General features: G+C 45.0%; 1 protein-coding gene across 1 annotated transcript in view; it reads right to left on the bottom strand.

Moving 5' to 3' along the window:
• gabbr1b (gamma-aminobutyric acid (GABA) B receptor, 1b) overlaps positions 1–13,920 on the bottom strand; it is a gene marked incomplete at both ends in the record, with an annotated part of 75,607 nt that extends 61,687 nt beyond the window's left edge. Inside the window, 5 exons of the mRNA XM_080013953.1 lie at positions 6,949–6,966; positions 7,096–7,281; positions 10,347–10,485; positions 11,355–11,419; positions 13,848–13,920. Coding sequence (XP_079870079.1) covers positions 6,949–6,966; positions 7,096–7,281; positions 10,347–10,485; positions 11,355–11,419; positions 13,848–13,920 — 481 coding nt within the window. The remainder of the gene's footprint in view (positions 1–6,948; positions 6,967–7,095; positions 7,282–10,346; positions 10,486–11,354; positions 11,420–13,847) is intronic.
• Between the last annotated feature and the right edge of the window lie 202 nt (positions 13,921–14,122).

Genomic DNA, 14,122 nt, shown 5'->3' with positions numbered 1-14,122 from the left:
TTGTCAAACCTGGACTAGATTAAACCCTATTTCAGATTTGGGAACCCTTATTCTTATTTATGAACGTGCAGGTGTCCTCAGGCCAGCGCCGTCTTATTTCACTGCTGGGTGTGTTCTTTAATCAAACCCGGCACAGTGTCTCGGGAGCTTTGTGTAATTCATAATTCATGTGTGTTAAGAGCTGGATCTCCCTACAGTGTTTTATAAGAACCTCATATACCTCTAACCCATTGTCCAAAAGGTACTCGAAAATGAATTGAAATGCACTTAAGAAATAATTGAAGTCTGTTTGTCTCGTATTGGCAACCTTTTGATCACTTACGCATGGAGTAGCAGTGCACAAGTGCAAGCATGGGTTTTTGTGTGCACGTAGGGATGGAAGCCACAGTGTGACCACCTACCAATTTCCACTCATACATGTCGCGGTGCAGCTCTCTAAAGTCAAGTTCTATTTTTGTCCACCCACCGAAAGCCAAAGAGTGGGTTAAAGTGTCGCTGCCCTATTTGCACAACTTCCCCTTTTTCTTCATTTCAAGTCATGTTTCTTTTAAGCTCTGGCCTGCGACGGGGAAAATAAATGGTGTGGGGAGTTCACAAGGAGACATGGTGTTCCTGCTCCAAAGAGCCAGCCAGGCCGGGCTAGTCAGCCCAGCGGCCGACAGGGCGCAGGTGGGGGTAGCAGTGGAGGGAATGTAATGAAAGTTTTTTAAAAAGTAAGAAAAAAAGAGTCCATTTTCCTGCTTGGTTCCAATAGCCACAGCGCGTCACTCGCTAACGTGACAGATAGATAAATCTCCTGCTCTCTCTCTCTCCCTCTCTAATCCCAGTATCCCTTCCAATCTTTCTGCCTTCCTCCTCTTCCTTCCATCTTATTTTCCTGCGCATTTCACCCGGGGGGCATTGCGGCTCTGTTTCGCCAACTCTTCCTTCCTTGTTATTTTTGGGCCCTTTTTATTTTCTCTCCTTCGCTCCAATTTGCGAGGCTATCTCGATGTTTGTCGGCCTCTCTCTCTCTCTCCTTCTCCCGCCTTAACCATTAGCTGTGTGCAGAGCTCTGGGCAGATTGCGGTGCTGACAGAACCATTTATCAATTTAGCAAACACAGTTGGATCATCCCAATGGTGTGGTATGAGCAAAGAGAGAGGGCACTTTACTGCTTTTTCTCTGCAATATATTTTAATCTAAAAAACTGCACAGGGCTGACTGCTACTTTGAAACGTCAAACTGCCCCCTAGTGTTTTAACTGTAATACTTGTAATAAACATTTTATATTACAAGAATACTCAAAAATTAAAATAAATAAAGTAACTACGAAGTAACTAACTAACGAAATAAATGATTATTATTATTATTATTATTATTATTATTATTATTATTATTATTATTATTATTATTATTAATAATAATAATAATAATAATAATAATAATAATACGAATTTATTGTTATTATTATTATTAATGTTTATGTGAGTTTAAATAAACAGTTTGGACTGATCAATTTGATTTATCTACGAAATGTTCCAAATATAATTCTAAAGTTTATAGTTTTTGGTTCAATTACATTTTGTGCCATTGGAATTCAATAAAAAACAAGCCCTCTGGTTGAATGGCCTCTGGTGGAGGAACATCAGATCAGGAATGTGCTGATACTGCCCCCTACCGTTCAAATCCACACCGCTCGACTGCCATTTTCATCAGTTGCTAGACATTTGTGATTGTTATTTTAATATTAAGACTGTAATTATACCACATGTTGTATAACCAGGGTATGAACTCTAAATCACAAATTTGTTGAATGGTCATCCTGCCCTCATCCTCCTGTAGGGAGGTTTGTGAAAGTGAGTCAGAATTCACATGACAAGTAATTCAAAACTATATTTACAAACACGAATCCAATGTATTACATTAGATTTAAGACCCTATATCGGTAGATTGAGATATTAAAGTGGTAATCCGTGAGATTATTTTGCAGAAAAAACATTTTAAAGAAGACCCATTATGCTCCTTTTTACACACATTAATATAGATCTCTGAGGTCCCCAAAACATGTCTTTGAAGTTTGTTGCTGAAAATACCACTTAGATTATGCATTCGAGCCAGTCTAATGTGCCCCTATAACCCTCCTGTTCTCAAACGGCTGTTTAAATGGGAGCAGCCACCCTCCCGAGGCCCCCGGTTCCGTGAGCCAATGAGGTTTGAGCACAAGTTCTAGGTTCTGTGAGCCAATGGCGTTTGAGCATGGCGTCTGGCTTTCGTTACTTTCATCGTATCTTTTACTGATTTCACCTTATCAGTCCACCAAAATCTGTTTCTGAACAAATTTGAGGTGAGAGATCTAATATGAGTCATTTGAGATGACTCATATTAGATCAACAAGCCCTGATTTAAAACCGCACCGGAACACATCAGGACTCTCGGATGTGGGGAATTTTTGTTTAATGTAAATGGCGGAAAAAAAAAAATATATATATATAAATAAATAAATAAATCTACAATAAAAAAATAGAGATCTGTGAGGAGCTCATGTCGGCTTGTAGAGAGTAGAAAAAACATTTGCAAACCGAGCATTCAGAGCAGTTGGAAGCCTGAGCGTTTTGTTCACAGTGATTACTTTGTCATTCGTTTACCTCATTATTTGACACTTCGGCCACGTCAAATATGAACATCCAACATTGTAACATTAAATTGGAACGATCAGCAGAAGAAGACACACGGTGCTTATAACTCACTGGGGTTTATTGTTCCTTCCAGGCAATTGTCGGGGCCATAAAATGCTAGGATGTACCTGTTGCCCTTTTTTAGTACGGGGAAATGGGCCCAAAACATCAATCCCCACCTTCTCCATTGGGCCCCCCACCAGGAACTGTTGCAGGTGGGTATGTGATCGGTCCGAGGGGCCCTTCCGAGCGGCGCAGCTGTCCCAGCGGCAGCAAAAATCCATCACTTCCCTTTTGTGTTGCCCCCAATAAAATCCCTGCTGCAATGACCTGTCCCGAAATTACCTGTCCCTCGGGGCATGTGTACGGACTGGCGTACTGTTACCTTTTGGCTGTGGGTACTACCACTTGCCACCTTATTTCCCCTGTAGCTGGCTCTTTCCACCCCCTCTGCAATACACCATCTTGAGTCTCGAACATGGACCACAGCTATTTGGTGGTTTGTGAGGTAGCCGCAAACTCGTCCAATGCAGGTTTCTGCTGCTCCTTCAACAAACACAACACAGGCTTAAGGTCCATTGTCCTCTCCCTGCTACAGCCTCCACTCTGCTGCATCAACCGCCTGGAGCAAATGACCAGTTGCCAGTTTGGACAGACCCCCTACAGTGCATCTCTCCTCCTTCATACAGAGTTCCCTCTCTCGAACTTCCAGTTTCTCACAGTAGCAACAGTCCTGTTCCGTGCAGGGGCGGCAGGAGAGGGCCTCTGCATTTCCATGATGTGTCCCGGCCCTGTCTACCACCCTGAAGTTGTATGGCTGCAGCGCTTCCAGCCACTGTGCGACCTGTCCCTCTGGTTCTCTGAACGACATTAGCCACTGGAGTGCCGAGTGATTGGTCCTCTCAGTGAGCGGCAGGGCCCCCAGGTAATATTTGAAGTGGTGGATGGCCCGGACTTCTGCAAGCAGCCACCCCTCTTGTGACACAGTAGCGGTGTTATGCTTTAGAGAATGGCCTGATATGGTACGCCACTACTCTCTCCTCCCCGCCAGGCCCTACGTCAGCACAGCCCTCGTGCCCATGGTCCTGGCATCTGTGTCCAGGATAAAGGGTAAGGCAGGGTCAAGGGGGGAGAGAACTAGGGCCTCCACCAGGGCCCTTTGCAATGCATCGAAAGCAGCCTGACACTCCTCTGTCCATGCAAACTCTCTGCCCTTTTGAAATAGGTGGAAGAGTGGAACAGCCACACAGAAGAATCCCCTCACAAACCTACTATAGTATGAGGCTAGTCTCAGGAAGCTCTTAAGCTGCCGTGTGACTGGCCCACTCCATGGGGAGTGGGCCAGTCTTTCACTCCCCCGACCTTGTCCTCAACTGTGCTGATTCCCTCTTCTCCGAGCTGGTGACCCAGGAACGTGATCACTCTCTCCATGAAGTGGCAATTTTGTGGGTGAAGCTTCAGCCAAGCAGCTGCCACTCTCCCCAAGATGCACCTTAGGGAATCCAGAGCTGCTCGGAGAGACCCTCCATGGACCAGGATGACGTCCAGGTATACGACTCCTCCTGGCAAGAGACGCCACCCAGCACCTTGTCCATGAGCCTCTCAAAAGTGGCGAGGGCATTGCAGAGGCCAAAAGGGAAACTGCCACAGGCCCTTATTGGTGGTGAATGCTGTTTTGGGCCTGGCCTCAGGGGAGAGGGGCACCTGCCATTAGCTGCTTCTTAGGTCCAGAGCTGAAAGACAGGGGGTACTTCTTGGTTACCCCATTAAGTGGCCTGAAATCCACACAGAACCTCTATCTCCTTGGTGTTTGCTTTGGGACCGTCACTGCTGGGGCAGCCCAGAGGCTTGCAGAGGGTTCAATTATGCCTGCCTGTTGCATCTCCAACAGGGTTAGATCTGCTGCCTCCTGATGAGCCAGCGGAACGTGACAGGCCCCCATCCTTATGGGCCTTGCATCCCCTGTGTTGATGTTGTGATGTGTGAGGTGTGTCTGACCCACGTCGTCTTCACTCAGGTCAAAAATGTCTTTGAAATCAGACAACCCCTCCCACAGCTGGTTCTGTTCCTCTGAACTAAGGCCCTCACAGTTCCTTCAACATAGCTCTCTAATAGTAGCCAGTCTGTCTTCCTCCCTCACTTTAGGGGGTCTGATCGTGTGCCGAGCTGACTGTAGGTTCTCAGGGGGACACATGACAAGAGGGGGTGCCAGTTTGTGGCGGGTGGGAGCGGGGGCAGGCTCTACCCTGTTGACCATGTGCGAGCTCGCGGCGACCGGTGGTTCATCGACGACTGATGTCACTGCGGTAAGGGTTGTGGATGGGGTGTGGTAAATCGACATGGGGGTTATGCGGATTGTACAGCCGTCAGGGAACTGCATGATCCCCTTTCCAAAGTCCCAGACACAACCTTACTCCCTCAAAATATCCGATCCAAGGATACAGTCGCAACCAACACTTGATGGCACACAGTCTTCTCTCCCACTGTGATTGACAACAGGCCCCTCCAAACCATGGATGAACACCAGTTTTTCAGGATGGCAGGCCTCAGAGGCCTCAGAAGTGTTGCTGTAGACCCTGAGTCTGCCAGTGCTGAGCTGTGCACTCCCTCCACTCAGACAGGAACATACCAGCAGTCTCCCACACAGGTAGCAACCACTACAACTACCTGCTGCCGTAGGTCCCTGCTTCTTGCTTCTGGGTAGTGTGTGGACTGTCTCTCTTCCTTGTGGAAGTGGTCTCTCTGGCGGAGTAGCACAACTTGGGACACAGTGTCGGGGGGCTGTGTTATCCCTTCTAGGCAGACCCCAGGCCGCATCCCTGTGGGCCGGTGGACTTCGGGCATTGTCTGAGGAGATGGCCAGGCTGACCACATCCCCAGCCGACTCTAGTAGCTAGTAGCTGAAACAAGTTAAATCAATTTGCCCAATCAGGTTTTATTGGGACCACCCAAAGCTCTCTGGCAACTATATTCTAGTCTGCCCACGGTGATACCGGACCAGACCAGCTCCCCCTCTATGGCCACCTCCAGGGCCTCCTGCAGGGATTTTGGGTGGGCCAACTGGGTCTGGGTGCATAGGTCGACGGGAGAGAGTGCTTGGAGGAATTGGTCCCTGGCGAGCTCCCCTTGTATGTCGGGCGGCATGTGTGCGTACGCCCGACAGGCGATTCCCTCAATGTAATTTGCCAATGTCTGTAATGGTTGCCGCCATATGCTCCGCTCTCCCCGTAGCCCCCTGTTTCCTCCCCCTTCTTAACTTTGGGCAAGCCTTCGGAAAATATTTGCCGTTCTCTCTCTGCATGCACGCGGTCCAGCAGCATGGTTCGCAGTTATTAATGATTAGCACTTGATACAAAAACTCAGAGGCGTTCCACTCCTTTTTTTTTTCTTCTGACACCAGTGTGGCGTTCCGATCGGCAGACGAAGACACACGGTGGTTATAACTCACTGGGGGTTATTGTTCCTCCCAGCTCATTGTCCAGGCCATGACATGCTCGTAGAACTGTGCACAACACTTCTCTCTCCCCCTTTCTTGCGAAATTTGGAACCGCCCACCGTGCAACACATTCTAACAACCATAACAAGTTCCCAAGAAAATAAGGAAAAAAATAACAGGTCCTCTTTAAGAAACTACCATTCAATGTATTTGCGTTATGCATTGGCTCCTCTCTACAATTATGGAAAAATGTCACCCACCGCCTCAAGTGACCAAGAAAAAAACAAAGCAAATCAATCGATCAGAAGAAGGCATCATTTCAAGAAAAAAAAGTGACCATCTGAGGGCAAAGGGGTAAACCTGGATGGCGAAAAACAAATCATTGCAGTTTGAATGGAATTTGGAAACTTCAACTTAGAAATGCTTCTACGCATGTGACAAACAGAACTCCATGAAAGAATCACATTCAAGTCAAGCCTGAAAGTCTGATTGGTGGATTTTGGATGATTTAAATACAAAGATGCATCGAGTGGATATGTTGCTGAGGCCTTAACACGGTTGTTTTTACCCCGTTAAAACCGATAGAGGGCGCTGTCTTCTCGATCGTAACACTGTCTCTGGTTATTCAGAATGTGCTTCTGATGTCATACCCAAAGCAGGTCTACCATGTAACGCAGCCATGGCAGGTGCTCATTAGGGGTGTATGATATGATATGATATGATATGATATGATATGACATGATATGATATGATACATAAATAAGGTCAGACCATGCAATCACAAGACCATGAAAACCCATGAAACAACAATACACACTTATGCCACAACAGGCCATATTCAGAATAAAATCGTACCTGTGTAGTGACGATCATCTATGAAAAAGCAAAAATAGAGAGAAAGGATGCTGTGTTGAGTCAATGCTGCTCATAACAAATGGCACTTACACACAACATTCATTCCACAACATGGATTCCTCCTCCTCCTTTGATTTTAACACTCACAGTGACAGACAGGTTTCGGGGTGTCCCATTTCCCCATTTTATTGCAGTGAGAGGAGTTTTTTCCCATAAGGATGAAACCGGGCAGGCAAATGTAGTGAAGCACAGTGCCCTCCACCGGAGGGCCCGGGGGCCACTCGGACACACGGCCATTCTCCAGCGACGTCCACACCCGGGGACACAGCAACACTGGGCATAGGGACACAGCCACAGAGAAAAGGCTTAAATCACGTTATGTCATTTGGTGTCAGGACTCACAATAAGTGGATTTGTCATTGGTCGTCGAATCAAGTCTTCGTCAGCAAAACCTTCAATGAGAATGAGAAAGAAACATAGGTTAAGGCCTTATTTTGTTCAAGGTAAAGAGGTGAGGAAATGGAGAGGTCCCTGTGAAAGACTGGTTGCGATCCCGCCATGCTGACACCAGGGGGTACTCTCTCCACTACTACGGTGCCGGGGTGTTACATTTGTGACAGACAGACAGGCAGACAGACAGGGATCAGGGATATTAGATTAGTAGGTGAGCAAGGTGGTTACACTGCACGTGCATGTGTGTATGACCAAGTGGTGCAGGATGCATCGAGGGAGTAAATATTATCGAACAAGGGACGTGACAAACATCTGTCAAGGGTTTCAATGTATTTATGCTTCAGGCGGGTGACTCCAGGTTCATAAAGTTAAAGTCCTGCCATGTTTTCCGTGCCGCCCATTCCACTGTACCAGCTGATTTTACTCATTTAGTTGGACCCCTGGGTAGCAAATCCAGGCGCTGGACTCGAAGTACTGCGAGGACTTTTTACTTTTTTAACCTGAGCTATTTGTGCAGGCTGCAGGACAGCTGTTTGTGGAAGTGGGGGAAACCACACTCACCTCCTTGCTAAACCGAAGTGAAGATCTTGCTTCTTTCCTCCGCTATAGGATAGGGCCAAATATATATGGGAAAAGACCATATATACATCATTTGAGCATGTAAAGAGTATTACATACAGACCTGCCAACTGTACGCATATTGTGTACCAACTACGTAATTCTTAAGTCAAAATACGCAGGTACGAAATGCCAGCTGAACTACGCATAAAAATGTAATTATATGTAATTTAATGATGGCAATCAGTCAATGCAAAACTTTGGCGTACGTTTAGTGGGTATTTAAACCAAATTCCCTCGGATTGTACCAGATGCTGCGATCTGTGGTTCTGTGACCCTTCCCTCTCACTCAACATCTAATGATTTGCAGCACTGAGCGCAGCGGTACTTTATTATCCACCGAGGTGTAACGTTGTATTGTGAGGTAAAATGGGAAGTGGGAGATATATAGTTATAATAAAGCACAAAAATGAGATCGTAATGCTAACATATAAAACGTGAAATGCACCGATCGATCGGCCGGTGACCGGAGTTGGTCGGTTTTCACCGGCCGATCAGTGTCAGATATATTTTCAAATTCTGTGTCGGTCAAAGTTACAGCCCAATACTGTGCTCATGTACTGTACTCGTGAAGATGCTCAAACCCGATACCACTTAATGAAACTTAGTTGACACTCAAAAGAGAGCGAAAGAAAATGTCTGTTGGATGGCTGTTGGATTGGATTGGATTGGAAGATTGGATAAAATACTCATCTATCGCCTGACAATATTCCAAAATTGAGCATTTTGCGTATCTATCGCTGTCACTACAGCAGAGCATCTGCTCTGGTTGCTCCTAGAGCATGAGCTCTGCTCATGATGAAAGTTTTGACTCTTTTTTTAATGGTTCTTGACGAGTCATTCAGTAAAACGAGTCGTTCGATTTGATTCAGTTGGTTTAATGCACGGTGAGGGAAGGAGGGCTTCCAGTGAACGAGGGAAAAGTGTCGACCATTCATTTTATTTGTTTTTTTTGTAATCATTGCAATTTATTTTCAAAGTACCATATAAATATAATATAAATGTATATTTGCACTTAAAGTGAAAGAGTCTTTGATTTGAAGTTTGAACTGGACATTTCCATGTTAGTTATATGTTGTGTTCGACTAAAACTCAGTGGGAGTTAGAGGTTGAATTATGCTGAAACTTGGTGACAGTCCCATTCTATATTCTATTTTATTGAAACTCAGTGACAGTTTCATGTTCTATTATTGTTTCATAGCGAATAATGAACAATAATAAACAGTGTCAAAATCAGAAAACTCACTATTGTGGTAACCTTAATTAATTGCAGTGTAGTCCATATGTGCAGCTGTCCAATCACATGATTTGTGATCAGATCACATGATGTATTTGTCATCGACCCACAGCAGATGGGAAATCGGAATCTGCAGGTCAGACTTAAAAAAAGAAACAGAAATAGGAATCAGCCAAGAAAATTACAGTCGGTGCATCTCTAGTTGGTGAACATGTTCGTAACTTGAGGAGATGATGCATTTCAAAGGGTATATCCTAATGATATGAATGTTTATACTGTATATAGTTAGCTGTAGTAGCTCGCATATGGCTACGGTATGAATACCGTAGCCCAAGTAACCTAAAGCTCAAGTAGCCTAAACACCACTGAGACTCCCTGTTACTCCCTGTGGTGGTACTCAAAATATTTTCCCGAGATTGGCAGGTCTGTACATATAAAAGTTGGCCTAAATACTACAGAATTTTTATTCAAGACACGTATCCAAATAAAACCTCTGAACAAAAAAACCTTAACACCAACATAACAGATCAGGCACTTGATAGTTCAGGACTATTATTTCCATTTCCTGTCGTACCTGTAGTAGTATCTGTAGTATCGCTAACTGTCGCTAGGGGCACACAGCACCCCGTGGTCAAGCGGTTTTCTGGTATTACCTCCATTCTGAAACCAATTGGTTAAGAGCTGGCCTGCATGTAAGCGTTTGCTAAGATTCGGGTCCTCCCGCCTTCAGTGCACTGTGCTTTTTCAAACAAATTGGCCTCTTTCACACCAACTCAGCACTGGAGGAGCAGTATTTGCAGGGACGTTAACTTGAAGGACGAGTTGTTGGAGTATTGTTATTGGGAGAGACCTGATTTCGCAAGTGTACATTTGAAATGTCATTTGTCACTGTGAGATCTATTTCAGAGCATTCTTGAATGTGGTGGGAACAGGCCCACGTTTCCCATCTAACCATGGCAACTTACCACCACCGCTGTGAAGCAACTAGGAACCAGGAAAAATAAAACAAAACAGCTTGACAGTTGCCAGTCGCGGGTGTATGTGCCATCTAATGATTTATGAGAGTCGGGGCGTGTGGCGGTGCACTCACAGCATCTGCTGCGCTGGCTCAGATCCGTCCAAGTGCCGTTGGGCAGACACTTCCTGACCTTGGGCCCCACGATCACCCTGTTTCCTCTGCAGATGTACTCAATCTCGTAGTCCACCGGCAGCACCTGTACACTGCGGATCTGCGCACCACACACGGACGGGCGAGGGAAGCGATGTTGGAAAGAATACAATCAGGTTTTTTTCTCTCGTAATGAAGTGAGGTCGGGTTATTCAGTGAGGTCATTCTTCACGCAGACGGGTGAAGAATGTATACAGTAAATCCACAATAACACGTGAGGCACTGCGTAATTTGAGCGGCTCTAATCTCAGTTCTCCGATTAAATAGGAGGTTAAATCACTCGACATTTGCATTACTGTATCATGTCATACAACCTATCTGATGGCACCCTGATGCAATTAGTGGATGTACAGTTAAGCAACAGCTTTTCAAAAAACATTTGCACAACTTCCAGAATGTGAATGTGTTGATACAGAGGTGTATGTTTCTTATTTTTGCTTTTTGAGGTTTATTGCCATTCTGTTTTCTGTTTACATGTTAGGTTTCTTTTCTATTGTCCTTTGGCTTAAATGTAATGTTTTGTCATTAGGTTTATTATACATTGCCTTTCCCCCCTCACCTTGGGTTCAGTTCAGTTCTCTGGATCACTGCTAGCTTTATTTCACTACTTATTGCATATGACCACATTTTTAAGGTTTATTTATTTATTATAGTTTTTCCTGTTATTTTTATTATACCTAGGTGATATTTTGTTGTTTATCATTAGGTTTAGTGTATATTGTCACATTTTATTGGGTATAATTAATTGTAAGGTTTATTGTATATTACCACATTTTTCCATATACAGTACATGTATTGCCATTTTATTTAATATTTTTTATTCCATCGCTTGATTGGCACTGCAATTTCCCTCCGGCGATGAATAAAGAGTCTGTCTGTCTATCAAATGCCCCATAGGACAACATCTAATCAAAGTATGGCAGATCTTACCTGTTCTTGAGTCAGACCCCTGTACCTTATCCCTCCATCTCGAGGAGGGCGTATGATGGCACATCCTGGAAAGGGATACAAACCATCAGATAACTGATTAGGCATAAAAAAAAGGAAAGCCCCAGCCCTCTTTCACTGCTCTTTGGGTGCTGGGAGAAACTCCAGGTGGCTGGAGGACAGCCCTCCTTACGACTGACAGTGCCCGCTGTAGGCCTCTAGATGGAGATCCCAGGTGTGTTTTCTCTGATTGGTCTCTGGACTAGACGTCAGCGTTTTAACCCCCCCAACACCCCTTAAAAACAGTCCTCGCAGCCGGCAGAGCTCAATGAGGAAGAGGCGACGGTTGTAAGTGTGCAAATCATGGCGAACAACGGGTTTAATATTTTCAGATCAGCTCGACACTGGCAGGGAAATGACCAACGCACACCATGGGGGGAAGTTAAGCAAATGAATCAAGACATCATTCGACTTAGTATTTTCAGAGCGGCCAGCTTTGTGATTTCTCACCAAATCTTCTACTATCTACTTTGAAAAGCCGACAAAAGGTTTAGTTTTTGGTCTCTTTTGAGTGGTGGTATTTGGCTCTACTGCTGTGCATAGGCCGACCTCACCTCATTCTCTAGTAAATTAGGGAGTGAAATTGAATTGACAGCCTAAATGAATTTTATAAACACAAGGGTGCTGTATAGTGCTCACTTCACCAAGTTAGGAGATTAGTCATCACTACATCCCTACATCATAGAATAAGCAGATAGAAGTTCAAAGCATTTGCAGGCTTTCGGTAAAGGGCAGGTTTTCAGTAGGCTTTGGGCCACCCTGCCTTATTGGAATAGAGAATCGCCCCAATAGCCTAGATGCCTCACAACTCTAAGATTCAAATTCAAAACCATGCATTACACAGCAGTGGAATCAGTCTCCAGACCCCATTCCATTTTGAGCGCTTAAGAGGACAGCGGCTGTTAAGAGGACTCTTATTTCAGTGCTAGTTTTCCACAAAGCCCTATTTCCATTGAAGCGGAATACTTCCCGGGTCTGCCTGGGCAGCTGGAGTACACCGGATCATCATTTTATCATTTACAATTTTTTTTCTCACTCTTTTCAGCCCCCCCCCCCCCCCCCGCCCCCGCCCCTCCATACCGGAGGACATCACATCTGGAGATTTCCATTATACCAGTTCGGCCGATAGCATAGTCCCCTAATTGCTGGGGATCAGCCACATTTCTCACCAGAGGGCACAAAAAGACCAAGGGGACGTGACTCTAATAGCAAATTACCACAGGAGCGGCACAAACGGCTGGGTGGGGGTGGATGGGAGGGTGTCTACTAGGTTGGGGGGTGGTGACAGCTCACTAATCTGGTGGCAGGTTTACGTCTGCATTACAGGGATTCGACATCTGTCTCCGGGCATTACCATCACACCACGGGGTGGGGATGTAAAAGCACGATAATAGACACTTTGTGTTTTGAGCAAATATCCATTAGCTTTCCCTTTTCTCCTCCCATTGGTTGCAGATTAATTTTTAAACATGGCACTGCGCTTGCCAGCCGAGCCTGGTTGTTAAGAGTGGGAAGTGGCGCTGGTCTCCAGATCTGTGGCGGCAATTTCATGCCCAAGAGCAAACTGATGGGAGAGATGAAAAAAGGCCAGCAACACAAACATGGAATAACAAATAGCTACGTTTAAAGCCGGCCCCGGTGGCCATTGTTATCTGATCATGCACTGGCACAATGGATGCCTTAATATCACAAATTGGCAGCCGTCCTAAATAAATGCCACGAGGAAAGTAGCATCTATTGTAAAAGAAAGCAACCTGGTTTTCTTTTTTTCCAGAATCTCTATTATTAGGTAGAGTAAATTTTCATGTAGAAGGAATTTCACTTGGTCCTGGTTAAGCCTACTTCACACCAAATCCGTGTCCACATCCGGACAGTCAGATCCTGCCCCTGGTGGCCGCCGGATGAACTGCGTCTGAGTTTCACATCACAAAATATGTCAGTAAAATATGTTTTTCCAGTACAGACAGCAGTTTGATCATCCGGACATTTAGCATGTTTCATGAATAAACGTTTAAAGCTCCTTTTATGTAGTGTTTGTGAAGTGCAAAAAAAATATATGCACAATTCACTTATATACAAAAAAAACCCATTTATTAATAGAAGCAAAAATGGTGACATTCAATATGTGACAAATTAATTGAGTTTAAAGCCCAGTTCCGTCACAGCTTTTCGCATGCAGAATCTGACGCTCCATACAAATGAATGGACTTCTGGTTTGTTCTTGGCGATTCAGTGTGAAGTAGCCTTTAATGTACTGTTTTACACAACCAGACATTTGCCGAGAAACTATTCACGTGACTGTGTCTTCACGTCTTCAAATCAACAATAACAGAACAAAAACAAATCCCGCAAAAAGAACACCCACTTGCCCCCGCTCGGATTGGAAGACGTTCTGCGTGCCAACATAAATACTTAAAGAGTGAGTGCGGTCATTACCGGCGGACGTATTGTGCACAGCGGTGAGCGAGGGGAACGCCAAGACGATAAGGAGAAGAAATGACAGTGCCATCCTTCTACCTGTGGGAGGGGAAAAAAACAAACAAACAAACAAATATATATTCAAATGAAGGAACTGAGAAAGATAACAACAACGTAAAAAAAACAAAACTAAAATGAAAGCAGATAGAAAACAGGAAGGAGAGAAAGAATAGGATCACCGGAAACATTGTGGGGAATAATGACGGCCCGTGTCAGGGGGCTTCCACACTTCC

Source organism: Zeus faber, assembly GCF_960531495.2.
Source record: "Zeus faber genome assembly, chromosome: 1".
Taxonomy (NCBI): Eukaryota; Metazoa; Chordata; class Actinopteri; order Zeiformes; family Zeidae; genus Zeus; species Zeus faber.
This window is presented reverse-complemented; position numbering and strand designations above follow the sequence as displayed.